A 26,397-nucleotide genomic window follows, 5' to 3' on the forward strand; every position below is an offset into this window, starting at 1 on the left:
GAGGCCCCCCCCATGTTGCCACCGATGGGGTTCAGCCCTCCCCATAACCCCCCCCATAGCGGAGTATTTGGGGTGAGGGGACCCCCCCCAGCAGATTTGGGGACCCCCACACACCATGTTGCCATTGATGGGGCTTGCCCCCCCTGCCTCAACCCCCCCCCCAGCAAATTATCTGGGGCGAGGGCCCCCCCACAGACACCCCCCACCCTTTTCCATCCCCCTCCGCCATGTTGCCATCGATGGGGCTGCCCCCCCCTCCCCATAAATCACCCCATTGCGAGACCCCCATCACCCCCCTGCCCCACTCTGCCGGGGGGGGGGCTCAGGCCCGGATGCCTGAGGGGGCGTGAGGGGGGTGGGGGGCACCCCATAACCGTGGGGCAGCCCCCACCCCCCCAGCACCCCGGTTTCGGGATGAATCGAGGTGGGGGGGGGGCACATCCCAGCACCCCGAACCCACAACAAAAGGCGCCGACGGCCCTGATTCATCCCGAAAGTGAAAGTGTCGCCCCCGGAAGGGACCCAGGCGCCCGGAGTGTCACCCCCCCCCCCCGCCATAGGAGACCCAGGACCCCCCCCCCCAGAACGGGGGCAGGGACCCAGGACCCCCCCAAAAGGGGGACAGGGACCCAAGACTCCCCACAAAACAGGGTCAGGGATCCAGGCCCCCCCCAAAAGGGGGACAGGGGCCCAGGACCCCCCCCAGATCGGGGACAGGGACCCAGGACCCCCCCCCAAAAGGGGGACAGAGACCTAACACTCCCCCCAAAACGGGGATAGGGACCCACAGATTCCCCCCCCCCCAAAATGGGGTCAGGGACCCAGGACCCCCCCAAAATGGGGACAGGGACCCACAGATCCCCCCCCCAAAATGGGGACAGGGACCCAGGACCCCCCCCTGCCAAAAGGGGGACAGGGACCCAGGACCCCCCCCCAAAACGGGGATAGGGACCCACAGATCCCCCCCCCAAAATGGGGTCAGGGACCCAGGACCCCCCCAAAACGGATATAGGGACCCACGAATCCCCCCCCAAAAATGGGGTCAGGGACCCAGGACCCCCCCTGCCAAAAGGGGGACAGGGACCCAAGACTCCTCCCAAAACGGGGATAGGGACCCACAGATCCCCCCCCCAGAATGGGGTCAGGGACCCAGGATCCCCCCAAAACGGGGATAGGGACCCAGAACCCCCCCTGCCAAAATGGGGACAGGGACCCAGGACCCCCCCAAAACGGGGATAGGGACCCAGGACTCCCCCAAAATGGGGTCAGGGGCCCAGGACCCCCCCGCAAAACGGGTATAGGGACCCAGGACCCCCCCAAAATGGGGACAGGGACCCAGGACCCCCCCCCAAAACGGGTATAGGGACCCAGGACCCCCCCAAAATGGGGACAGGGACCCAGGACCCCCCCAAAACGGATATAGGGATCCACGAATCCCCCCCCAAAAATGGGGTCAGGGACCCAGGACCCCCCCAAAACAGGGTCAGGGACCCAGGACCCCCCCAAAAGGGGGACAGGGACCCAGGACCCCCCCCCAAAACGGGTATAGGGACCCAGGACCCCCCCAAAATGGGGACAGGGACCCAGGACCCCCCCAAAACGGATATAGGGACCCACGAATCCCCCCCCAAAAATGGGGTCAGGGACCCAGGACCCCCCCAAAATAGGGTCAGGGACCCAGGACCCCCCCAAAAGGGGGACAGGGACCTAGGACCCCCCCAAAACGGGTATAGGGACCCAGGACCCCCCCAAAATGGGGACAGGGACCCAGGACCCCCCCCCAAAACGGGTATAGGGACCCAGGACTCCCCCAAAATGGGGTCAGGGGCCCAGAACCCCCCCAACAGGGGGACGGGGACCCAGGACCCCCCCAAAAACAGGGACAGGGACCTTTCCACTCCCCCCCCTTTTTTTACCTGCCCCCCCCGGGGCTGGGATGGGGGTATCTGGGTGCTGAGCACCCCCAGGACGGGATATGGGGGGGCCTTTTCCACCCCCCACCCCCCCCACGTTTTTTGCCCCCCCCCGGGTTGGGGGGGGGGGGGTAGGTGTGAGCCGGGGCCGCATCCTGCACAGTCATAGCGTGAGCTGCGCCTCCGGGAACAGCCTCGGCGCCGCGCACCCGCCGGGGGACGGGGACAGCGGGGACCCCGCCGCAGGTACGGGGACAACGGGGGGACCGCGAGGTGTCCCAGGGACCGCCGGGTCCCCTGCGTCCCTCGGGGGGACAACAGGGTGGCCCAGGGACCAACCGGCTCCCTTGGGGGGACAAGGGGGTCCATGGGGTGGCCCGGGGACAACCGGGACGCCTGGGTCCCCTGGGGGGACAATCGGGTGGCCAAGGGACTGCTGGGTGGCTTGGTGGGACAACAGGGTCCATGGGGTGGCCCTGGGACCACTGCGTCCCTTGGAGGGACAACAGGGTGGCCCAGGGACCACTGGGTCCCGCGGGGGGACAATGGGGCCCGTGGGGTGGCTCAGGGACAGCCGGGATGCTCGGGTCCCTCAGGGGGACAATGGGGACTACGGGGTGGCCCAGGGGTGGCCAGGACACCCAGGTCCCTCGGGGGGACAACAGGGTGGCCCAGGGACCACTGGGTCCCTCAGGGGGACAACGGGGTCCATAGGGTGGCCCAGGGGTAGCCAGGACACCCGGGGCCCTCGGGGGGACAACAGGGTGGCCCAGGGACCACTGGGTCCCTCAGGGGGACAACGGGGTCCATGGGGTGGTCCAGGGGTGGCCAGGACACCCGGGTCCCTTGGGGGGACAACAGGGTGGCCCAGGGACCACTGGGTCCTGTGGGGGAACAATGGGGTCCATGGGTGGCCCGGGGACAACTGGGTCCCTCAGGGGGACAACGGGGTCCATGGGGTGGTCCAGGGGTGGCCAGGACACCCGGGTCCCTTGGGGGGACAACAGGGTGGCCCAGGGACCACTGGGTCCCTCAGGGGGACAACGGGGTCCATGGGGTGGTCCAGGGGTGGCCAGGACACCCGGGTCCCTTGGGGGGACAACAGGGTGGCCCAGGGACCACTGGGTCCTGTGGGGGAACAATGGGGTCCATGGGTGGCCCGGGGACAACTGGGTCCCTCAGGGGGACAACGGGGTCCGTGGGGTGGCCCAGGGACTGCCGGGACGCCTGGGTCCCTTGATGGGACAACGGAGTCCAAGCGGTGGCCCGGGGACTACTGGGTCCCCTGGGGGGACAATCGGGTGGTCAAGGGACTGCTGGGTGGCTCGGTGGGACAATGGGGCCCATGGGGTGGCCCTGGGACCACTGGGTCCCTTGGGGGGACAACGGGGTCCCTGGGGTGGCCCGGACACCCAGGTCCCTTGGGGGGGGGAACACGGGGTGTCCCAGGGACCGCTGGGTCCCTTGGGGGGAGCAATGGGGACCCTGGGGGGGGGGCGGGAACGGACAGACACCACAGGGTCCATGGGGTGGCCCAGGGACATCCCGGCCACCTGGGGGGGTCCTTGGGCTGGAAAATTGGGGGGGGGGGGGGCAGGAGTCCCCCCCATCTCACCCATATCCCCCCCCCCCAGCCCCATGGAGCCGCAGCTGGGCCCCTATGCCCCCCTGTACCCCCCCGCTGTGGGGCAGCCCCACTGGGAGCCCCCCCCGGGCTCGTGGGCCACCGCACCCCCCCGGGGCGATGGCCCCCCCGGACGCCTGGACCCCTTCTCCCAAGCCTTCACTGGCCACTTGCCCAACAAGGCCTGGGGGGCCGGGACCCTGGGGACCGGAGGGGTCACGCCCCCCCCAGGCTACCTGCCCCTGCCCTATGGTGGCCCCCCCCAAGAGGAGTCGCCCCCCGCTTGCCTCTACCAGGACCTACAGCCCCCCCCCGTGCCCTTCCAGGGCCCAGGTGAGTGCGGGGGGGGGGTGTCTGGACCCCTTTTTTGGAGGAGGGGGTAAGGGGGTGTGTGAACTTGACCTTGACGCCCCCCCCGCCCCCCCAATTTTCTTGCAGCCCCACAGGGAATGGGGGGGCCCGAGGGTGTTGCCGGACTCCTGGGCCCCCCCGACTGGGTGCCATCCTACCAGGTGAGCCTTGGTCCCCTTTGAGGGGGGGACACGGGGGGGCGGGGGGGCAGCATTGGGTCCCCCAGTGCCTGACCCCCCCCCCCCTTTTATCCTCCCCACCTGCCCCCCCAGGACCCCAACCGCTATTTTGGGGGTGCTGAGCTGCCTTTTCCTGGGGTCCCCCCCCCATGTCCGGGGGGGTGCTACGAGCTGAGCCCCCCCTGGGCAGGGGGCACGGCCCCCCCTGAGGTGAGAGAAGCCGGATGCCTGGGTCCCCCCATAATGGAGGGGGGGGGGGGGCAGACGCCTGGTGTGTCCCCCGCCCCGTGACCCCACTCTCCCCTCTCTTTCCCGTAGGCCCCCCCCAGCGAAAGCCGAGCCCCCCCCTACCGGAGCCGCCTGAGTTTGGGGGGGGGCCCCCCCCGGTATCGCCCCCCGCCCATGTTGGACCCGGGGCGGGGGGGGCCGGGGCTGTTTGGGGGGCTGTCGGCAGAGGGGGGCCCTGACCCCCAGCGCCTCTCTCCTCCGTGAGTCGAGGGGGGGGTGCCAGGGGGGGCAGCGAGGAGGGGGGAGGCTGTCCTATAACCCCCCCCCCATCCATTTTGTGCCCCCCCCCCACCCCAGGCAGATCAACGTGGGCCCCAGCTTCCAGGCGGCCGTGCCGGTGTCAGTGGGGGGGGACTACGACCAGGACCCCCCCGGGGCGGCCACACTGGCCTGGAGCCCCTGGCCCGGGCTGGAGGGGGACCCTGACACCCAACAGCAAGGTGAGACCCCCCCCCTTTTCCCCGGGGGGGGGTGTGTGTGTGTGTCTCCTGAATGTACCCCCCCTCATCCTCACCTTGCCGTGTGTGTCCCCCCCCCCCCCATAGTAGAGACCTTACTGGACCTGGCTTGCTCCAGCGCCCTGCCCGGGGGGGGCACCAACCTGGAACTGGCCCTGCACTGCCTGGCCCGCGCCGGCGGCAACCTGATGGTGAGGGGGGGGGAGAGAAAATTTAGAGGGGGGTGAGATAATTTAGGGTGGCCTCCCCCCCCCCCCCAGCATCTTGTGTCCCCCCCCAACAGGGCGCCCTGGAGCTGCTGCTGCTGGGGACGCCGGCTTGGCTGCGGGCAGACCCCTTGGCTGGGTACCACTATACTGGTGAGGGGGGGTCAGGGGGATTTTGAGGGGGGGGGCAGAGGTGTTGAGGCCCCCCCCACCCGATGCTGCCCCCCCCCTTCACCTACAGGCAGCGACGCCTGGACCCCCCAGGAGCAGCGGCTTTTTGCCAAGGCCCTGGCACAGCACGGGAAGGATTTCACCCGCATTCAAGAGGCGGTGAGGGACCCCCCCCCCGCTTTGCCCCCCCCTCCTCAGGGCCCCCCGTTCCCACGGGCTGACCCCAAAACCCTTATTTCCCCCCCCGAAACCTTATCCCCCCCCCCCCTCAGGTGGCCTCCAAGAGGACGACGCAGTGCGTGGAGTTTTACTACCTGCACAAAGGGCAGCTGGGACAGGCACAGGGGCAGGTATGGCGAGGGAGGGGGGCACTGGAGACACCCCCATAGCCCTGGGGGGGGGGGCCACGTGGGACCCCCCATGGTTTTAGGGGCCACCCCCCCCCAAAATCTCTCTGTGTCCCAGATGCCACCCGAAGCCCTTGGCGCCCGCTTCCCCTGCAAGCTCTGCGGCAAGTATGCGGGGAGGGGGGTGGAGAGGGATCTGGGGGGGCCTGGTGGGGGGACACAGTGGGGGGGGGGGGGGCACAGGGGGTGCTGCCCTCCCCCAGCGCCCCCCCCCCCCCCCCCCCCCTCAATTTTTCCCCCAGGATCTTCCTCAAAATCAAGAGCCGCAACGCCCACATGAAGATCCACCGGCAACAAGAGGCTTGGGGGGGTTCGACCCCGCTCCTGCCCCCCCCGTGGCCCCCTGGCCCCCCTATTGTGGGGGGGTACACGCAGCAGCCCCCAGCGTGAGGATGCCCCTCCCCGAAATGAGGGTTCCCCCCCCCTCCAGGACACGGATGAGGATGGAACGAGAGAGTTTATTGCGGAGATGATGCTTGGCCCCACGGAAAAGGGGTGCGGGCCCCCTCCCACGGAAAAAAAAAGGGGGTCCCCATCAATAAATAAAGTCCAAGTGTCCCCCGGGGGGGGTCCCTGTGATGCTGGGGGGGGGGGGGGGCGGGGGGGTCCCTCACACCTCGATGTGGGGGTCGGAGCCCCGGCCCTCGCGCTGCAGCTGCTCCTCCTGCCGCAGCTTCGGCTTCTCTGTCCTCGTGTGCCACACCAGAACCTGGCGGGGGGGGGGAAAGTGGGGGGGCCATCAGCAGGACCCCCTCAGTGACCCCCCCAGCCCAGCCTGGGACCCCTTGGTGAGGCCCAGGCCCCCAGCGACCCCCCTCCAGCACCGCGGGGAGCCCCTCGGGGTTCCTGTCACCCAACACCCCCAAGGGACCCCAGGCCCAACCCCCCCACCCCCCCACCCCCCCCCCGCAAAAAACCCACCGAGGGCCCCCCCCAACCTCTTGAGGGACCTGAGGGACCAGCCAGAACCCCCCCGGGGGCCCCCCGCAAGTCCCTTACCTGGGTACAGTTGTCAGCCCTGAGTCCCCCAGGACCCCCAAGGGACCCCCCAGACCCCCTGAGGGACCCCAAAATCCCCCCAAGGACCCCCCAGACACCCCCCCCGTCCCCTACCTGGGTACAGTTGTCAGCTCTGAGTCCCCCAGGACCCCCAAGGGACCCCCCAGACCCCCTGAGGGACCCCAAAATCCCCCCAAGGACCCCCCAGACCACACCCCAGACCCTCTGAGGGACCCTAAAATCCCCCCAAGGGCCCCCCAGATCCCCCTTCCCCCCCCCCGTCCCCTACCTGGGTGCAGTTGTCAGCCTTGGGCTCCAGCTCGGCGGGGGACACGAGCCCCCCCAGCAGGCTGCTCTCCAGGTAGCCCCGCTCGGCTTGGGGGTCGAAGCGGGCCGCGGGGTGGGCCAGCAGGAGGGGCAGCCCCACGGCGAAGCCGGCCATGTCCAGAGGGAAGGGGCGCTCGGGTTTCCAGGCGGTGTGGAAGCCCACCACCCGCCCCCCCGCCACCAGCGGCCGCTCGAAACGCAGCCCCCCCACCAGCCCCACCGGCCAGACGGCCACGCCACGGGTGCTGCGCATCTGCCGGGGGGGAAGAAAGAGGCTGTTGGGGGGGGGGAAATGGGGGGCTGGGGGGGGGATTTGGGGAGGTAGAAGGGAAGAGTTGGGGGGCGAGGGGAGTTTGGGGAAGAATTGGGGGCATTAGGGGGGGACTTGGGGGTTCTAGGAGGGATTAGGGGAGTTTGGGGGGGGAATTGGGGGGCTCCTGGGGGGAGTTAGGGGAATCTGGAGGGGGAACTGGGGGGCTCTGGGAAGGGTTGGGGGGAACTGGGGGGCTCAGGGGGGAACTACAGGGCTCGGGGATGAATTGGGGGGCTCAGGGGGGGATTAGAGGAGTTTCGGTGGGAATTGGAGGGCTCTGGGGGGGCTTAAAGAAGTTTCAGTGGGAATTAGAGGGCTCTGGGGGGGCTTAAAGAAGCTTGGGGGGGAATTGGGGGGCTCTGGGGGGGCTTAAAGGAGCTTGGGGGGGAATTGGGGGGCTCTGGGGGGGCTTAAAGGAGCTTGGGGGGGAATTGGGGGCGTAGTGGGGGGCAATTGGGGGACTCTGGGAAGGGTTGGGGGGAAATGGGGCTCTCTGGGGGGAGTTTTAGGAGGGAATTACAGGACACTGAGGGGGTAGGTGAGTTTGGGGGGGTTTGAGGAGTTTGGGGGGGATTGGGGGGGCTGTGGGGGTGTTAGGGCAGTTTTGGGGGGGGGGATTGGAGGAATTTTGGGAGGGGAGGTTCCGGGAGGGAACCCCAACACCTCGAAAAGCCGCAACCTGGAGGCGTGAAGAGGCAGAGGGGAGGAGCTGGGGGGTTCGAGGAGGGGACAAAGGGGGTTTGGGGGGGTTGAGGGGGGGTCGGGGGGTTCTGGGGGGGGGTCCCTACCTCCTCGAAGAGCCGCAGGCTGTAGGTGTTGTCGTCGTCGGCGAAGTAAACCACGCCGCCCTCGCCGGGCAGCCGCGTCTCCCGCAGCCACTGCAGCGCCCGGTTGCGTTGCTCCACGCCGCGGGGGCGCAGCCAAGGGGGGTCCCCGGGGCGGCGGCGGATTTCGGGGGGGGTCTCGACGTTCAGGTGGGTGTAAGGGACCCCGCTGGCAGCTAAAAGCCCCCCCACCAGCGCCGTGGGGGCGGGGGCGTCTTCCACCACCACCCAGTGCAGCGCCCGCACGTGGAGCAGCGTCTGCGACAGTCGCACCAGCTCTGCCTTCTGCACCGGCCTGGGGCGGGGGGGGCCACAAAAAAGGGGTTGGGGGAGGCAAAGAAAAGGCTGGGGGGGGACAAAAAAGGGATAGGGAGGCAAAACAAGGGCTGGGGAGGGGGGGCTTGGGGGGCTGTGCGGGTCAGGGGGGGCTGTGGGAGCCAAGGAGGTTGGGGAGGGGGGAACAGATTGGGCTTGGGGTGGCCCAGGGGAGGCTGCGGGGTGGGGGGGAAATGTGGCTGGGGGGGGGCAGATTCAGGGTGTATGGGGCAGAGTGGGGGGGCAAATGGGGCTGGGGGAGGCAAATCAGGCTGTACAGGGACATGGGGGGGGAGGGAAATGGGGCTGGGGGGGGGAAATGGGTTGCAGGGGGGCAGGTCAGGGTGGGGTGTGGGGAAATGAGCCCGGGGCGGGGGGGGGGCAAATCAGGCTGTACAGGGCCATGGGGGGGGGGCAAATGGGTCTGGGGGGAGGCAAATGAGGTTATATGGGGCTGTGGGGGGGCCAGGTCTGGGGGGGGGGGGGCAAATGAGTCTGGAAGGGGGCAAGTTAGTTTGTATGGGGCTGCAGGGGGGGGCAAATGGGTCTGGGGAGGGTCTGGAGGGGTCAGGGGTCTCACCTGGCGTAGGTGGGGGTCACCACGTAGATGGTGGGCAGGACCCGGGCCCCCCCCTGCCCCCGGGGCCCCCCCCGGCCCCCCCCACCCCGCAGCTCCCCCAGCAGCCGCTCCCGGTCCCGGCCCCTCCGCTGCTGGGTGCAGTCACAGGGTTGTCCTGGGGAGGGGACAGGGACAAAAGGGGGGGGGGGGGGGTGTCAGGGAGCAGCCCGGGGTGGAGGGGGGGTCAGGGACCCCCAAGCTGCCCCCCCCCCGGCCCCCCCCATGCTCACCGAGCTGCAGGAGGGCGCAGAGCAGCCCCACCAGCGACACCACGAAGTAGATGATGAAGATGTTCTTCAGCTTCACCCTCATGGCGGGGCCGGGGGGGGTCCGGGAGGGGCTCGGGGGGGGCTGGGGGTGTCCAGGGGGGGCCCCTGGAGCCTCCGGAGGGATTCCAGGGGGATCCTGAGGGGTCTGGGTGGGGGGGAAGGGGGGGGTGTCCTGGCTCTCGGGGGTCCTGCTCTGCAGCCCCCCCTTGCCAGCACGCTCTGCCCCGTGTTGTGCCCCCCCCCCAGCAGCAACACTCACCCCAGCGTTTCCCAGTACATCCCAGCAGCCGCAACCCCCTCCCAGTATGTATCTTGTATCACACCCCCAAAGCTCCCAGTCACCTCCAGTCCCTGCAGCCCCCAGTACATGCCAGCGGCCCCCCCCCCGCCATCGCCTCCAACGTCCCCCCCCCAGTGCTCCCAGTCCCACCAGTCTCCCCCCAGTGCCTCCAACATCCGCCCCGGTGCTCCCAGTGCCCCCCCAGTGCCTCCACCACCCCTCAGAGCTCCCCCAGCGCCCCCCAGTGCTTCCAGTTACCCCCCCAATGCTTCCAGTGTCCCCCCCCGGTGCTCCCAGTCACCCCAGTGCTCCCCTCAGTGCTCCCCCCAGTACTCCCAGTCCTCCCCAGTACCTCCAACACCCCTCAGAGCTCCCCCAGTCCCCGTCCCCCCCCCGCCAGTGCTCCCAGTGCCCCCCCCCGTGTTCCTCTCAGTGCCTAAAGGAGTGCGGACGTGGCGCCGTTGCCACGGCGACGGGGCCGAGACTCACCTCGGCGGTACCGGGGCTGACGGAGAGGGGAGTAGGAGCCGGGGCCGGGCCTTACCGCCCGGGGGAGGGCGGGGGGCAGGTCGGAACCGGGTACCGGTAGCGGGGCCGGGGCCGCGCAGCCTCCGCCGGGCCGGGCCGGGCCGGGCCGGCACTTCCGGTCCGTCCCCACCGCGCTTCCCCGTCACTTCCGGCGTTGCGGTCCGCGCTCCGGGTGGGGAACACGCGGCCGCGGGGTTCCGGGTTCCGCCTCCCCCCCCTTCCCACTCCCCCGAACCCCCAAAACACGTTTTTTTTTACCTGGTTTTTATTTGTCTTTTATCAAAACTCCGCGTGGGGCCGCCTCCCTCCCACCCCGGCCCCCCCCCGCCCTCGGCCGCGGCTCTGCCCCCCCCCCGAAGGCCCCAATGGTGGGGGGAAATGGGAGGGGAAAGGGAAGGCGGGGGGGGGGGAAACGTGGAGAATGGGGGGGGAATGGAGAAGGGGGGGGGGCTCCCCCAAACCCCAGCTGACCCCCCTGGCTGGGGGTAGGGGGGAGAAAAGAGGAAGGGTGGGTCAAGAAGGAAGTAAGGGGGGGTATGGTGGTGGTGGGGCGGGGGGCACGCAGAGCTTTGGTCCCCAGCATCCCCCCCAGCCCCACATCTGGGGAGGGGGGAAAAGGGGGGGGGGTTTAGAGGCAGCCCCCCAAAACCAAGCAGGGGACTACCCCCCGCTACAGCAGCCAAGGGGGAGCTCCCTGTCCCCCAGGTTGGGGGGTCCCGGGGGGGTCCTGGGGGGCTGCGGGGGGGTCCCAGGGAAAGCGTGTGTGTGTGTGTGTGTGTGTGTGTGTGTGAGGGCCCCCCCCCCCCCCAGCAGCCCCCCCCCTCTGCATTATCGCAGGACGATGGCCCAGTCGGCGCCGATGGGGACCCCCGGCTTGCGCAGGGTGAGGACGGAGGTCTCGGCCTCGTGGTGGAAGTCCAGGCGGGTTTCGGGGCCGTCTGTGGGGCGGGGGTGGGGGGTGGGAAATAGGGTTTGGGGGGGTTACAACCCTGAGGACTCGACCCCCCTCCCCCCCGCCCCCAAAAGCCCCCCTACTCACCCGCAGGACGGAGAATGACGGCGGCCGGTTTCCCCGCACCCAGGATCACCACGCGCTCCAGCCAGGCTGGGGTGTCGAAGGAGCCCTTGGGGTCCGCGGAGCTGCAGGGGAAGGGAAGGAGAAAAAGGGGGGGGTTAATGGGGGGGTCTGGAGGGTTTCTGGGGGGGTCCTGGGGTCGGGGGGGGTTACCTGGCCGTCAGCGTGTTGCTAGCGAAGGTGAACTGCCGGTGAAGGTAACGCGCCTTCGTCTGGTAATCAAAGCTCTGCCCATCGTCCAGGAAGAGATCGCCCTCGGCTGTGCCCTGGGGGAGAGGGGGGAAAATAAGGGGGGTTTGGGGGGGGGGGGAGGGTCTAGGGGGGCCGTAGGGGGGTTTTCGGGGGGGATTCCGGACCCACCTGGGGGCTGAGGGCGACGTAGAGGGTGAAGGGATCCCCCCGCATGCACTCGGTGGAGCGACGAACCCGCTCCTGCCGTGGCACCACCGTCCCCCCACGCTGGTAAACCGGCACCTGTTGGGGGGGTGGGGGGTGTAGGTAGGCAAGGGCCCCCCCCAAAACCCTCCAGACCCCCCCAAACCCCCCCCCCTTCCCCTTGTCGTCACCCACGCTGCTCAAGGTCACCGGCACGTAGAGCGTCTGGGGTGCGTGATGCTTCTGGTGGGAGACGACGTCGTACCAGACCTGGGATGGGGGGGAGCACCAAGAGAGCGGTTTGGGGGGGACGGGAGACCCCCACAGCCCCCCCCCAAAGGCTGAAGCCCCCCTCAGAACCTGTAGAAACAGTCCCCCCCACTACCAAAAAGCTCACCTCTCCCTTGCCGGGCAGGTAGACCTGCACACCCCGGGCTCCCTGCTCCGTCACGGGGTGCACCAGCAGCGCCCTGTCTGGGGACAAAATGGGGGGGGAGGGGGGGGCTCCCGGGTCATTACCGGGGTGGGGGGGCTGGGGGACCCCTCAATGGGACTGGGGACACCTCACAGTGGGGGGAAAACCCCGTGGAAACCCCCCCTCACCGATCATGTACTGGTCGTCGATGGCGAAAGTGGTGGTGTCCTCGGGGTACTCCATCCAGAGCGGCCTGCGGAAAGTTGGCGGGGGTGGGGGGGGGGGTGTTAGGGGGGTTTTGGGGGGGCTCCGGGGAGTTTAGGGGAGACTGGGGGGAGTTGGGGGGTGTTGGGGGTTCTGGGGGAGAGGTTAGGGGAGTTTGGGGGGTTTAGAGGAGTTTGGGGGGGGGAATGAGAGAGCTCAAGGGAGGGGTTAGGAGAGTTTGGGGGGGGGGACTGGGGGGCAAGAGGAGGAATTCGGGGGCTCTGACAGGGGTAAGGGGGGGGAATTAGGGGGCTCTGGGGAGGTTAGGGGAGTTTGGGGGGGAACTGGGGTGCTCTGGGGGGGAACTGGGGGGCTCTGGGGAGGTTAGGGGAGTTCTGGGGGAATTGGGGGGCTCTGGGGGGAGGTTAGAGGAGTTTGGGGGGGAACTGGGGGGCTCTGGGGGGGAACTGGGGGGCTCTGGGGAGGTTAGGGGAGTTCGGGGGGGTTTAGAGGAGTTTGGGAGGGGACTGGAAGGCTCTAGGGGGGGTTAAGGAGGAGAGTTTGGGGGGGAATTGGGGGACAAGAGGAGGAATTAGGGGCTCTGGGGGGAGTTGGGGGGCTCCGGCGGGGGGAAGGGGGGGGAATTGGGGGGGCTCCAGGAAGGGTTGAGGTGGAACTGGGGAGCTCTGGGGGAATCGGGGGGCCCTGGGGGAAACTGGGGGGAGATAGAGGGGAACTGGGGGGGCTCTGGGGGGGGGTTAGGGTGGAACTGGGGGGGTCCTGGGGGTTTTTAGGGGGGAACTGGGGAGTTTGGGGGGGGCCTGGGAGGTTTTAGGGGGGAACTGGGGAGTTTGGGGGGGTCCTGGGGGTTTTTAGGGGGGAACTGGGGAGTTTGGGGGGGGCCTGGGAGGTTTTAGGGGGGAACTGGGGAGTTTGGGGGGGTCCTGGGGGTTTTTAGGGGGGAACTGGGGAGTTTGGGGGGGGCCTGGGAGGTTTTAGGGGGGAACTGGGGAGTTTGGGGGGGTCCTGGGGGTTTTTAGGGGGGAACTGGGGAGTTTGGGGGGGGCCTGGGAGGTTTTAGGGGGGAACTGGGGAATTTGGGGGGGCCCTGGGAGGTTTTAGGGGGGAACTGGGGAGTTTGGGGGGGCCCCTGGGAGGTTTTAGGGGGGGAATTGGTGGGTTTTAGGTGGGGAACTGGGACTCTGGGAAGGGTTAGGAGAATTTGGGGGTGGAACTGGGATCTCAGGGAGGGGATTTAGGGTGGAATTGGGGTTTTTTTGTTGGTTTTTTTGGTTGTTTTTTTTTTTTTTTTTTTCCCCCCCCAGGGCTCTGACCTCATGACGGGCACGCCGTGGCGGTGGCTGCGGTAAAACGCCGTGTACCAGAAGGGCAGGAGGGCGTAGCGCCGCCGCACGGCCTCGCGGATCAGCCCCGCCGTTTCCTCCCCGAAAAGCCAGGGCTCCCGCCGCGCCGTGTCCAGGTGCGCGTGAGCCCGGAAAAAAGGCTGGAAAGCCCCCGCTTGGTACCACCGCACCAACAGCTCCGCTTCGGGGTTCTTAAAGAAGCCCCCCACGTCCGCTATGGGGGGGGGGAAAAACCTCAATGTGACCCCCCCACGGGATAATACCCCCCCCTGCCGCCGCATCGCTGGTTTTACGCCTCGCTCACCGCCGCAGAAGGAGAGACCGGCCAGCCCGAAACTCAGGCACATGGGGATGGAAATCTTCAGGTGGTCCCACTCGGCGGCGTTGTCGCCCGTCCATACCGCCCCTGGGGGGGGGGGGGGGGGCAAAAAAGGATGGGGGGGGCGGGAACAACACGGGGTGGGAAGGGGGGAATCAACACCGCGGGGGGGAAAGGCAGAAGAGGAGGGGAGAAAACGGCGAGAAGGGGGGGGAAAAAAAAAAACCACATAAGGAGGGGGGAAAAAGCAACATGGTGGGGGGGGAACCACATGGGGGGGGAAGAAAAACACTGGGGGGCGGGGAAGACCACAAGAGGGGGCAAAAAAAACCCCACAGAAGTGGGGAAAAAACCAACACAAAGGGGCAAAAAACTAACCCAAGGTGGGGAGGAAAAATGAAAATAAGGGGGCAAAAACCACACACGCGGTGGGGGGAAGACACACGGGGGGAGGGGAAAGCAACACGGGGGGGGGTCCCCAGGGTGGTCCCCCCCCATCCTCACCGTAGCGCTGGGAGCCGGCGAAGAAAGCCCGGCTCAAGACGAAGGGTCGGCGCTGCCCCCCCGAGCGCTGGATCTGCCCCTCGGCCGTCGCCATTTGCTGCGGGAAAGGGGAAAAAGGGGGGGGGGAGAAAAAGCCATGAGGGACCCCCTCCGAGGCGGGGGGGGGGGTGTGTGTGTGTGTTTGTTTTTTTGGGGGGCGGGGGGGGCCCCAACGCTCACCACGTAGAGGCCGTAGAGGTTGTGGAGGTCGCGGTGCTCCCAGCCGCCGTGGTGGACCGCGTCCTTGTGCATCGTCACCTCGGGGCCGCTGAAGACCGAGGGCTCGTTCATGTCGTTCCAGGTGAAGAGGTTCTCGGTCGAGCCCTGGGGGGGGCCACCCCACGGTGAGGGAGGGGGGGGCGGCCCAGGAGTGGTGGCGAGGGGGAGGGAATTGGGGGGCAGAGAGGTGAGAGGGGGGACACGAGGAACAGGGGACGATGGCAATTCGGGAGCAGAAGGGCAAGGGAGGGGGTGGCAGCGGCTTGGCAGGGGCTGATGGTGACTTTGGGGGGGCCACATACTTTCTGGGGGGGCTGATGGCAACGTGGAGGGGCTGAGTGTGATGTGGGGGGGAAACTGGGGGGCTGAGGAGGGGACACGAGGAATGGGGGACGCCGGCGATTCGGGAGCAGAAGGGCAAGGGAGGGGGTGTCAGCGGCTTGGCAGGGGCTGATGGTGGCTTTGGGGGGGGCCACACGCCTTTGCGGGGGGGTAAGAACGAGGTGGGGGGGCTGAGAATGAGGTGGGGGGGAACTGGGGGGCTGGGGGGGGACACGAGGAATAGGGGACGATGGCAATTCGGGAGCAGAAGGGCAAGGGAGGGGGTGGCAGCGGCTTGGCACGGGCTGATGGTGGCTTTGGGGGGGGCCACACGCCTTTGGGGGGGGGTAAGAACAAGGTGGGGGGGCTGAGAACGAGGTGGGGGGGAACTGGGGGGCTGGGGGGGGACACGAGGAATAGGGGACGATGGCAATTCGGGAGCAGAAGGGCAAGGGAGGGGGTGGCAGCGGCTTGGCAGGGGCTGATGGTGGCTTTGGGGGGGCCACACGCCTTCTGGGGGGGCCTGAGGGTGATGTGGGGGGGCCAAGGGCGACGTGGGGGGGTGTCCTCACCTCGTACTGGTCGTAGGCGAACATGGAAGCCCACCAGGCGCGCATCTCAGGGTTGGTGAAGTCGGGGTACGCCGCGGAGCCTGGGGGACAACACGGTGGGGGGGTGGGGGGGGGGGTCAGCGCGGTCCCCCCCCCCGCCCCAAAACGACCCCAGCCCCAACAACAACTCACCGGGCCAACACCAGCCCTCGTAGTCGTTCCCGTCCTTCGTCTTGACGTAGAAACCGCGGGAGCGCAGCTCGTTGTGGACGCGATACCCGCTGTCCACCTTGATGTGGGGGTCCACGATGCTGACCATCTACGGGGGGGGGACACACACACACGCCTCAGCTCCGGGGCCCCCCCAAACCTCTTAGGGGTTGTCGTGTCCCCCCCCCACACCTTCCCCGGCCTTTACCTTGCGTTTTTTGGCGGCCAGGCGTTCCAGCATGGCGCGGGGCTGGGGGAACTTGCTGGGGTCCCAGGTGAAGTAGCGCTTGCCGTCGGCGTGTTCGATGTCCAGCCAAAGGACGTCGCAGGGGACGGCGTGGTCCTCGAAACCCCGCTCCACCGCCGCCACGTCCTCCTCGTCGTTGTAATTCCAGCGGCTCTGGTGGTAACCCAAGGCGAAAAGCGGCGGCAAGGCTTGGGTGCCTGGGAAAAAAAAAACAAAAACCAAAAACAACAAAACAAACCAAACCAGAAAAAAAAGCGTAAGAAACAGCCTAAAAATTAATTTCCTGGAAAAAACAGGGAGGGATGAGGGGGGAAAAGCCCCCCCCGAGGCTTTAACGAAGGGCCTCAAACCCTCCCGAGGGGATAATGGAGGCGCGGAGTCCAAAGAACCGGCGACGCGCCCAAAGAAGCGGCAGGAGGACGGTCTCGCGGAGACGGGATGGTTCTGCCACTCGTGCCGCGAGCTGGTTTGTTCTCTGCCGGAGGCGGCCGCGGCCCGGAAACGACTTTTGCTTCGTTAGCCGCGACACCGGAGACGCGCTAACGAGGATTGACGGAGACGGGGCTGAACGCCTACGGCCGCGGCGCGCGCCTCCCCACCCAAATCGCGCCCCGTGGAAATCCGCGTTCAGTGGGGCGGGACGTGCTAATTCCGCAGTTTCCCCCCGTTTATCCGCAAAGACAAAAAGGGGGAAACGAGGGAAAAGAATTTCCCCCAAGAAAGAAGATTCTGCTCGGGAAGATTTTTCTGCAAGAACAAAGATTTTCCCCACGAACGAAGATTTTTCCTAAGAAAGATCGCTCCCGGGAAAACCTTCCCCAAGAACGAAGATTTTCCCCACAAACGAAGACGGCGCCTGGGAAGATTTTCCCCAAGAAAGAAGATTTTTTCCCCAGAAAGAAGATTGCTCCCGGGAAGATTTTCCCTGAGAAAGAAGTTTCTTTTTTTCCCCCCAAGAACGAAAATTTTTTTCCCCCAAGAACGAAGATTTTTACCGAAAAAGATTTTTCCTCAGGAAGAAGATTGCTCCCGGGAAGATTTTCCCTGGGAAAGGTTTTTCCCAAGAACGAAGACGGTGTCTGGGAAGATTTTCCCCCCAAAAAAAGATTCCCCCCCAAAAAAGGGCTATTTCCCCCCCAAAAAAGGGCTATTTCCCCAAGATAAAGATAGAACCTGGGACGTTTTTTTCCCCACAAAAGAAGAATCTGGGAAAATTCCCTAAAAAAGACACTGAAATCGGAACCGGCCACCCCTTTATCCGTGTTTTTCCCCCCACCCCTCTATCTTTCCCTTTCTCCATCCCTCGGCCTCTTTTTTCCCCCTTGGATTCGCTAATTAAGGGTTCGAGTCGTCAAGTAACGACCTTAAGCACCCCGTTAGGTGCCTAATGAATAATCACGGACTTAATTACTACTAAATTACACACGTGCCGCGAGATTCGCCCCGCCTCCGCGGGGGGGATTTAGGGATCTTATCCCTTTTCTTTCCCAAAGGGGATGAAAGTGGGGTCCCCCCCCATTCCGTTCGACCCCCCCCCGCCCCCGGGGGCGCGCCGTACCGGTGAGGGCGGCGTATTGCCCGGCCACGGCGGAGGGCGAAGGGCCCAGCAGCAAAAAAACGTCGATTATCCCGCTTTCCGACATCCAACGCACGTCGGTCTGCGGCGTCTCCCCCCCGCCCTGCATGTAATCCAGCAGCTTCCCGAAGAGAGTCTGCAGGGGAAGAAGTAAAAAAGCAGAATTCCCCCCAACAATACTTACCCCCCGCCACCAAAACCGCCCCGCACCTTGCCGGCGGTGTTGGAGCTGATGTCCACCCACGTTTCGGCGGCGTTGAGCCAGAAGACGCCGAGGGTGCGGCGGGCGCCGTGCGCCAGGAGGAGCGGGACGGAGCCGTAGAGAGCCATGGGGTTGTAAAGCTCGTACTGGAAGACGTCCAGGTTGTAGAGACGGTACGGGTCCCCCCCCCTGCCGAAAGCCGGGCGGGTGGGTCGGCGGGGCGTCCCCCGGCTTCGCGCCGCGGTGTCACCGTCACCCCCCCCGCCATCGTCGCGTGGGGGGTGTTTTTTTGGTTTGTTTTTTGTGCCACTCACTCCGTGGTGCGGAGCCGCAGGTTGTCGGCGTGTTCGGGGATGCCGTAGACGTGCTCGAAGCCGGGCAGGGAGAAATCCAGCCCCACCGAGGTGGGTCCTGCAGCGGGATGGAGTTGCGGGGGGGTGTGTGTGTATGCGAAATTAGGAGCCCCCGCCCCACGGCGACCCCCCTGGCGGCCACGGGAGGGGCCTCACCGTTGGGTTTGGTGTCCGTGTGCGTCTTAAACGTCTCCTCCCAGGAGCCCGGCTCCTCCGTCGCCTCCGCCGTGGGCTCCGTGGGCTGCGGGGACGGATGCCGTTAGGGTGGGGAGAGGGGTTCTCCCCCCGCCCCCTCCCCCCGACAAAAAAAAAAAAAGGGGGGGGGCCCCATCTCTCTGCTGGCCCCCGGAGCCCCCCCTCCCCATAATACCTTCTCGCTCTGGTTGCCCGCGTCCTCTGTCCCGCCGGCGGCTTCCTCCTGCCCCTCAGTGGCCGCCCCCTCCTCCGCCGTGGGGTCCTTGGGGGGGTCCCTAAAGGGTGGGGGGGGATGGTTATGGGGTGCTGAGGTGCCCCACAGAGCAGTCACACACGCAGCAGCCGGGAGCAGGGGGGGGGGACGGACACAGCACACCCCGGTAAACGCTCGCTGGGGTCCCCGAGATGGGGCGAGCACCCCGACTGCCCCCCCCCCAGCTCTCTCGGGGTTGGGGGGGCGGGGGAAGGGGGGCAGCTCCTCGCTACTGGGGGGGACTGGGATGGCCCCGGTCGCTCCTGTCCCCTCCTCCCGCCCTCCAGGACCAGCCTGGCTGTAAGTGGAGGGGGGGGGGGACAGACAGGGCTCCCCTTTGGGGGCCCCGGGGGGGGTGTGTGTGTGTGGGGTGGGGGGCGGGGGGGGCAAAGACAGCAGCAGAAGCCACGGATTTACCTATGGAAAAGGGTCTTGATCTTATCCCACAAGCTACCGACCGAGCTACTAACTTTATCCGAGAAACTTGGGGGCGCGGGCAGGGGGGGAAGCGCAGCCAGAAACAGAAACACAGCCAAGAGTCAGTGCGAGGAGCCGCCGGACGGACAGACGGACGCAGCCCGGCCCCCTCCCCACCCCCCACCTCCCCCTTCCTTCCCCCCCGCCAACCCGAAAAAAACCCTCCCTTTTTAAAGGGAACCCCTCTGAGCGCTGCCGTTCCCCCCCCCACTTCCCAGCCCACCTTTCCCCAAGGGTTTACCTTCAGCGGTGGGGAACGGGGACGGCCAGGCACCCCGATACCCCCGGGGGGGGATGGGGTGGTGTGTTTGTGGGTGCTGTGGGTGGGTTTGGGGGGGGAAATTTGGGGGAGGGGGGGGCCGGTTGAACCCATCCGTCTGTACTCACGAGTCCCGGCGGCGTCGGAGGTGCTCGAAGAAGAGGAGGCCGCGGGCGTTGACGCTGCAGAGCAGCTCCCGGCCCTGCAGCAGATCCATGCGGAACGGCTTCTCCGTCACCAGCAACCGGTGGCCCGCCGGACCCAGCGACAGCTCCAGGCTCCCCTCGTCCCGGCCCGTCACCGATAGCCTGCCGGGAAAAAAGGTGCGGGAGTGTGTCTGTGTGTGGGGGGGTTAAAGGTGGCTGCGTCCCCCCCATCTCCACGTCCCCACGCTCACCGCTCCACCGGGGGCTCGCCCACCAGCACGTCCGGCACCTCGAAGCGCGGCCGCAGGGGGTTCAGCTCCTTGATGCGGATCCGGGTCATGTTGCCCTGAAGCCCCCACAGCTCCAGCAGCAGCGGGACCTTTTTTTTTGGCGAGGGGGGCGGGCACAACACACAGCGTCAAGGACAACGCCAGCGCTCCCTGTGTCCCCCTTCCCTGTCCCCACACCGATTTTGGAGGGGCTGGGATGGTTTTGGCCGCTCCTGTCCCCTCCTCGCTCCCTCCAGGACCTGCCTGGCTCCGGTGGGGGGGACACTGTCCCCTGGCCAGGGCTCCCATTCGGAGCCAGCCCCCCGGGCCCCCCGCCATGTCCCCCTTTCCCCGTCCCCACGCCGACCTTGGTGGCTTCGTTGATGAGCTGCAGCCTGGCGGCATCGGGGCCGAGCTGTAAGGACTCCAGGAGGGCTCGGTACGGCGATTCCCCGGGCTGCAGCCCCCGCTGGCGTCTGTGGTGACGAGGTTGGGGGGGGACGGACAGAGCCTGAGCGTCGTCCCCGGGCCCGGTAACACACACCCCCCCCTACCCCGTGACCCCCCCCCCATCCCGCTCCCCACCTGCAGAAACCGCTTTGTTCACAGGTTTTGAAGTTGCTGCGGTCCACGGCCAGGGCGGCCCCGAGGCAAAGGGTTGCCCAAAGCAGCTCCGCCGGTCGCCGCCGCCTGCGGGAAGGGGAGGGGGAACGGGGGCGGGTCGGGGCGAAGGGCAGGGTTGAAGCTGCCCCTCCCTCCGCCACGGCGGGGAGGGTCGGGGGGGGACACGGCGGGACCGAGCGGGGTCGGGGGAACGGGGATAGGGACACTAGGACCGAGCGGGGAGGGGAAGGGACACCGGGAGCGACCGGGGAGGGGGGACGGGGGGGGACACCGGGAGCCACCGGGGAGGAGGGATGGGGGAACACCGGGGGCCACCGGGGAGGGGGGACGGGTGAACACGGGGGAAAGGGCCGGGGGGATCCCGGGACGAGGGACGGGGGAGGCGGGAGGGGGGGGTCACACGACACCGGACCCACCTGGGGAGGGGGACGGGGACACCCGGAGCCACCGGGGAGGGAGGACTGGGACGAGGGGGGCAGGAGTGGGTCGGCGTTTGGGCCGTGGGGTGTTCCCGGGGAGAGGGGGGTCCCGGGGGGTGGGGTGGGCCCCGGGGTCCCAACGTGGGGGGGGGAACCGGGAGTGTGAGGGGATGGTGGCGGGGGGAAAGGGGGGGCCGTAACTCGGGCCCGGGGGGTCCCGGGGTGGGGAGGACCCGGTGGGGGGTTCCCGGGACGTGGGGTCCCACCGGTGGATGACGGGGGAGGGGGCGGGGTGGGGGGGCGACCGCAGGATCCCCCGGCGCACGCTCACCTCCCCGGCGCCGCCGCCATCTTGGATGGGACCTGACCCTTCACCCCGCCCCTGGCCCCACGCCGCCGCGCCCCATTGGCTGAGGGGAGCCACGCCCCCCAGCCACTCCCCTTCACGCACCGCGGGGCGGAGCTCGGGGGGCTCGCCGCCCCGCCCCTCCTTACCTGGTTGCCGTGGAGACCGTAGTCTTGCCCCCCCTCCGCTCCGTGATTGGCGGGAGAGGGGGTGAGAGATGGGAGCTCGCGCCAATCAGAGTGCGAGTTAGGGAAGGGGCGGACGCGCACCCGCGTAGAGGCGGGAGGGCGGACCAATGACAACGCGGGAAAGCTGAGTGACACAGCAGAGTGTCCAATCAGAACACCCGGCCGGGGCTTCCCCGGCAACGCCCCGCCCCCGCGGCCATGGCAACCACGGCCGTGGCGACCGCGGCCCGCCTCTTCCCGGGGCTGGCGTCAGCCGACGCCAATCAGCAGCCCGCCTCGCTGAGTGGCGGGAAGCAGCGACCAATCAGCGTACTCGACTGCCCAGTCCCCGTTGAGCGGCAGGTGACCGGACGAATAGAGGCGCGGGCGGCCGGCCGGCCGGGCTGCCAATCAGCGCGGGGTGGAGGCGGGGCGTCGCCGGGCCGCTGCTTTGTGGTGAGCGGGGACGGGGGAGGCCCGGGGCTGGGGCCGAACGGGCTTTAACGGGGCACACCGGGGGTGAACGGGCCTCAACGGGGCTGACCAAGCCTCAGTGGGCCTGACCGGGCCTTAACGGAGCTCACCGGGGGTGAATGGGCCCGAATGGGCCTCACTGGGCCTCAACGGTGCTGAATGGGCCTGTCCGGGCCTGACTGACCGGGCCCCAACGGGCCTGAATGGGGATGAACGGGCCTGACTGACCAGGCCTGACCGGGTCTGAACACGCCTCGATGGGGATGTCCAGGGCTGAACGGGGTCCCAGTGAGGCTGAACAGGGCTGGCAGGGTCTGACTGGGCCTCACTGGGGCTGAACGGGGCTGACGGGGGGGGGGGTGAGTGGGCCTGACTGGGCTTGAATGGGGCTGACTGGGACCCGATGGGGCTGAGTGGGTCTGGCTAAACAGGCCCCAGCAGGGCTGACTGGGCCCAAATAGGCCCCAATGGGGCCCCAATGAGGCTGACTGGGGCCTCAGTGGGGCTGACTGGGGCCCTCATGGGGCTGAATGGAGCCCCAGTGAGGCTGAATGGGGCTGACCAGGGCCCCAACGGGGCTAAATCGGGGTCCCAGTGGGGCTGAGTGGGGCTGACCAGGGCCCCAATTGGGCTGAATGAGGCTGACTGGGGCCTCAGTGGGGCTGACTGGGGCTCTCACGGGGCTGAATGGAGCCCCAGTGAGGCTGAATGGGGCTGACCAGGGCCCCAACGGGTCTAAATCGGGGTCCCAGTGGGGCTGAGTGGGGCTGACGAGGGCCCCAATAGGGCTGAATGGGGCTGACCAGGGCCCCAATGGGGCTGAATGGGGGTCCCAGTGGGGCTGAATAAGGCTGAGCAGGGCCCCAGTGGGGCTGAATGGGGCTGACCAGAGTGCCAATGGGGCTGACTGGGGCCCCAATGGGGCTGACTGGGGCCTGCCATACTGGCCCTGCCACCTCCCTGCCTGCTCTGTGCTGTCCCCATTCTCCCGCTGCCCTGTCACTACCCAGCCCCTCCTGACCCCCCCCCCCCCCATTTGTCACTCCCCCTCAGGAGCCTCACGCCATGGAGTTCCCCGAGCACAGCCGGCAGCTGCTGCGGGGGCTGCGGGAGCAACGGGCCCAAGGTTTCCTCTGCGACTGCACCGTCCTGGTGGGCAGCTCCCCGTTCCCGGCCCATCGCGCCGTCCTGGCCGCCTGCAGCGCCTTCTTCCACATGTGTTACGCCGAACGCTTGGACAAAGGCGACTTGGTTTGTCTCAACAGCGAGATCGTCACCCCGCCGGCCTTCGGCCTCCTGCTGGAATTCATGTACGAGGGGCGGCTGGCGCTGGCGGCAACCCCTTTGGAGGACGTTTTGGCGGCCGCCAGTTACCTGCACATGAACGATGTCGTTAAACTCTGCAAGAAGAAGCTGCAGGCGCGAGTGCCGGCTGAAGCTGACAGCACCAAACGCGAGGAGGAAGAGGAGGAGGAGGAAGAAGACACCCCTGCTAGCCCCCCAGCTGCCCCCCAGCAGCCTCCCCCCACCCCCCGGCCACCCCTCTTAGCCCTCCCCGGCCCAGCCCCCCAAGTTGGGGGTGTCGAGGAGCAGGGTGTCCCCCTCCCTGAGCCGCCGGTGGCCCGTGGGGATGTTGCTGACACCACGCAGCCCGGCATGGAGGGCGACTGGCCCCGCGCCGCCCCCCCGGAGCTCCCCCACCCCAGCCCCAGCAGCTCGACGGAGGTGACCCCCCGCATCCCCTTCCCTGGGGCAGCCGAGCTGCCGGCTCCGGGGGGGCTCTGTGCTAGCCCCTGGGCTACCGCCGCTCCTGGGGGGCTGCTCCCCACCGCTGTCAAGGTGGAAGCCATCGTTATCTCTGATGAGGAACCTGAAGCTGGTGCTCGCCGCCCCACCGGCATCTTCCCTGGGCCGGCCCGTGGCCCACAGCCAGCAGCGGGGGAGTCATTGCCCTTTGGGCTACCGGCGCTGCGGGAGCCGTTGTTCCTTCCGCCGCTGGAAGGGCGTGGGGGCTTCGGGATTTTCACCGAGGAAGCCCCCACTTGCCCCACCTGCGGCAAAACCTTCTCTTGCTCCTACACCCTGCGCCGCCACGCCACTGTCCACACGCGGGAGCGTCCTTACGAGTGTCGCCACTGCCTGCGCAGCTACACGCAGTCCGGGGACCTCTATCGCCACATCCGTAAGGCTCATAGCCACGGGCCACCCACCCGCGGCGGGGCCCAGGGCGACCACGATCGGGATTGCGACAACCCGCCCTGAGCCGCCGGCGGGCGGCAGGACCCGGGGGCGCCGCGGGGGCGTGGCTTCTGCAGCGAGGGGGCGTGGCTACGCGGCGGGGGGGCGTGGCGGGTGTACGGCGGTCACGTGGGGGGAATAAAGCGCCGCTGGTGACGGGCAGGGGGTGATCCCTACAAGGAGGGGGCGTGGCCTGAGGCCACGCCCACGCCACGCTCCCATTGGCTCTCGTCGCGTCCAATAGGAGGGCGGCGCATGCGCGGGGCGGTCAGGACAGCGCCCCCTGGCGGGCGGGAGGAGCTGCGGCACCCCCGGTCCCGTCCCAGTCTGAACGGGGCAGAATCCCAGTTCAATCCAGTTCAACCCAGTCCGCGCCCCGGCCCAACGCCCCTTCAGCCCAGTCCCAGTAAGTCCCCGGGCCCTTCCCAGTCCGTCCCACACCCTCCCGGTCTGTCCCCAGTTCCTCCCAGTCCTGTCCCAGCGCCTCCCAGTCTGCCCCAGTACCTCCCCAGTCTCCCACTCCCTCCTCGTCCCATCCCAGGGCCCTCCCAGTCCCATCCCACACCTTCCCAGTCCATCCTAGTGCCGTTTTACTCCCTCCCAGTCTCTCCCAGTCCCATCCCACGCCCTGCCACTCCATCCCAGTCTGTCCCACTCCCTCCCAGTCTTGCCCAGTCCCGTCCCGTACCTTCCCCCTCCATCCCAGTCCCGTCCCACGCCCTCCTGGTCCCACCCCACTCTGTCCCACTCGCTCCCAGTCCCATCCCAGTCTTTCCCCCTCCCTCCCAGTCCCATCCCAGTTCCTCCCACTCTATCCCAGTCTGTCCCACTCGCTCCCAGTCCCATCCCAGCCTTGCCCTCTCCCTCCCAGTCCACTCCCAGTCCACTCCCTCCAAGGCTTAAAGCACTTTAATCACAAAAATAGAGCTCTGTGCGGCGGCACCTATAAAAACGGGGTGCGGGGGGGGGGGGGGGGGGTTGCCGGGGCCGGGGCCCCGCGCCCGGGTCAGGAGCAGGCAGGGGGGGCTCCGGGCAGGGGGGGGCCGCGTTGGGCGCAGGCCGGAGCCCCCCCGAAGAAGGTGGGTTCGGTGAGGGGGTGGAGGAGGAGGAGGAAGAGGAAGACGCCCAGGAGGTAACAGGGCAGCAGCGCCCGGCGCCGGGGGTGCTCCAGGGCCGCCCCCACCGCCGGGAAGCCCATGGAGTTACAGAAGGAGTGACAGAGCACCGGCCCCGCCAGGTGACCTGGGGACAAAGGGGACAAGGCGGGGGGGGGGTCAGTACGGCTGAGACCCCCCCCTCCAACCCCCCCCCCCCGCCCCCGGCTGCACCCCACCTGTCCTGAGGAAGATGAAGGCCGTGTAGGCGCCAAAGACGGCCGTGTAGGAGAACTGGAATGCTGTGGGAGACGAGGGGGGGGGATTTAGTGCGGGGGGGGGGGGATTTAGTGCGGAGGGGGGGGGGCAGCCCCATATCCCCCCCCCCGGGGTCCTCACACCACCCCGGCACCCCAACGTCCCCCTGGCAACCCAAATCCCCCTCCTCGTAGCCCAAATGGCCCCTGAGCACCCCAAAATCCCCCCACACACCCCCAAAATCCTCCCCCAGGCACCCTGAATCCCCCCCCCGACACCCCATATTGCCCTAAGCACCCCAAACCCCCCCCCCCCAGGACCCCAAATGTCCCCTGAGCACCCTACACAGCCCCTCCCCACCCCGTATCCCCCTGGACGCCCCACCCTGCCCCCAAACACCCCATAGCCCCCCCCCCCAGCACCGCCAGCCCCCCCCAGACCCCCCAAAGCCCCCCCAGACACTCCGTATGTCTCTGAAGCACCCTATTCCCCCCCCACCAGGAGCCCTGTATCCCCCCCTGGGCACCCCACCCTGCCCCTCAAGCACCCCGAGACCCCCCCCAGGGCACCCTGTGTCCCCCCCGCCCCGGTACCTGCCGACATGAAGATGCTGCCGACGGAGCCCTGCCGGAACCGGAGCTGCTCGATAACGTGATGGAAATGGGCTGGGGGGGGGGACGTTGAAAAAACAGGGGGATGTGAGGGTTTGGGGGAGCCCGGGGGGGGTCACAGGGTGCTGGGGGGGGATATGGGGTGCTCAGGGGGGGATCCAGGCTCCCTGGGGGGGCAGCGTGGGGTGCCAGGGGGGATACAGGGACCGCGAAGGGGGGAACTATGGAGTGCTGGGGGGAGACTGGGGGTGCTCAGGGCAATTTGGGGTGTCTGGGGGAAGCTGGGGGGGGTGCTCAGGGGGGATTTGGGGTTCCTGGGGGAGGACAACAGGGTGCCCTGGGGGGGTCTCAGGGTCCTGGGGGGGAGATATAGAGTTCCTGGGGGCGGGGAATAGGGTGCTCGGGGGACATAGGGAGTGTCTGGGGGGGGCTGTGGGGTGCCCAGGGGGGATCCAGGGTTCCTGGGGGGGGACAGGGTGCCCTGGGGGGCCAGGATGGGGTACCGAGGGGGACACAGGGTGC

The 26,397-nt window shown here is 68.0% G+C and overlaps 5 protein-coding genes across 8 annotated transcripts; 2 read left to right on the forward strand and 3 right to left on the reverse strand.

Annotated features, from left to right (window-relative positions):
- The first annotated feature begins 2,105 nt into the window (after positions 1–2,105).
- Positions 2,106–6,109, forward strand: LOC141735343 (zinc finger protein 541-like). Its single transcript, XM_074567993.1, has 12 exons — positions 2,106–2,159; positions 3,548–3,870; positions 3,976–4,049; positions 4,161–4,277; positions 4,386–4,555; positions 4,653–4,795; positions 4,901–5,004; positions 5,097–5,172; positions 5,261–5,349; positions 5,463–5,540; positions 5,656–5,705; positions 5,840–6,109. The coding sequence occupies exons 2-12, from the start codon at positions 3,552–3,554 to the stop codon at positions 5,985–5,987; spliced, it is 1,368 nt and encodes a 455-aa protein (XP_074424094.1). The 5' UTR covers positions 2,106–2,159; positions 3,548–3,551; the 3' UTR covers positions 5,988–6,109.
- On the reverse strand, positions 6,036–10,212 carry B3GAT3 (beta-1,3-glucuronyltransferase 3). The gene is made up of 6 exons (XM_074567995.1): positions 10,033–10,212; positions 9,225–9,408; positions 8,956–9,109; positions 8,025–8,355; positions 6,886–7,176; positions 6,036–6,306 (listed from the first exon to the last, which is right to left on the reverse strand). Exons 2-6 carry the CDS (start codon positions 9,304–9,306, stop codon positions 6,208–6,210), a joined length of 957 nt encoding a protein of 318 aa, XP_074424096.1. The 5' UTR covers positions 9,307–9,408; positions 10,033–10,212; the 3' UTR covers positions 6,036–6,207.
- A 109-nt stretch (positions 10,213–10,321) lies between these two features.
- On the reverse strand, positions 10,322–21,069 carry GANAB (glucosidase II alpha subunit). 3 transcript variants are annotated; one of them, XM_074567984.1, is made up of 25 exons: positions 21,019–21,062; positions 20,230–20,334; positions 20,012–20,120; positions 19,627–19,754; positions 19,358–19,537; positions 18,911–18,976; positions 18,416–18,515; positions 18,202–18,286; positions 18,007–18,103; positions 17,701–17,881; positions 17,473–17,626; positions 15,876–16,111; positions 15,650–15,776; positions 15,479–15,558; positions 14,547–14,690; positions 14,328–14,424; positions 13,809–13,910; positions 13,475–13,718; positions 12,125–12,189; positions 11,919–11,995; positions 11,717–11,791; positions 11,507–11,620; positions 11,300–11,412; positions 11,111–11,211; positions 10,810–11,009 (listed from the first exon to the last, which is right to left on the reverse strand). In XM_074567984.1, exons 1-25 carry the CDS (start codon positions 21,036–21,038, stop codon positions 10,900–10,902), a joined length of 2,910 nt encoding a protein of 969 aa, XP_074424085.1. In that variant the 5' UTR covers positions 21,039–21,062; the 3' UTR covers positions 10,810–10,899. The 3 variants fall into 3 exon arrangements, with proteins under 3 accessions (XP_074424088.1, XP_074424085.1, XP_074424087.1); XM_074567986.1 differs by lacking the exon at positions 18,911–18,976 and having other exon boundaries at positions 10,811–11,009; positions 21,019–21,069; XM_074567987.1 differs by lacking the exons at positions 10,810–11,009; positions 11,111–11,211; positions 11,300–11,412; positions 18,911–18,976 and adding an exon at positions 10,322–10,400 and having other exon boundaries at positions 11,550–11,620; positions 21,019–21,065.
- A 127-nt stretch (positions 21,070–21,196) lies between these two features.
- Positions 21,197–24,082, forward strand: ZBTB3 (zinc finger and BTB domain containing 3). Of its 2 annotated transcripts, none has more exons than XM_074568020.1 (2): positions 21,197–21,656; positions 22,728–24,082. In XM_074568020.1, the coding sequence occupies exons 1-2, from the start codon at positions 21,420–21,422 to the stop codon at positions 23,934–23,936; spliced, it is 1,446 nt and encodes a 481-aa protein (XP_074424121.1). In that variant the 5' UTR covers positions 21,197–21,419; the 3' UTR covers positions 23,937–24,082. The 2 variants fall into 2 exon arrangements, with proteins under 2 accessions (XP_074424121.1, XP_074424122.1); XM_074568021.1 differs by lacking the exon at positions 21,197–21,656 and adding an exon at positions 21,672–21,986 and having other exon boundaries at positions 22,728–24,067.
- A 721-nt stretch (positions 24,083–24,803) lies between these two features.
- Positions 24,804–25,990, reverse strand: RCE1 (Ras converting CAAX endopeptidase 1; the record flags this gene model as incomplete). Its single annotated transcript, XM_074568052.1, has 3 exons — positions 24,804–25,154; positions 25,246–25,308; positions 25,858–25,990. Coding segments are annotated over 3 exons (432 nt in total), but the record flags the coding sequence as incomplete, so codon positions are not given.
- Positions 25,991–26,397: the final 407 nt, after the last annotated feature.

This window comes from Larus michahellis, chromosome 31, assembly GCF_964199755.1.
Source record: "Larus michahellis chromosome 31, bLarMic1.1, whole genome shotgun sequence".
Lineage (NCBI taxonomy): Eukaryota > Metazoa > Chordata > Aves > Charadriiformes > Laridae > Larus > Larus michahellis.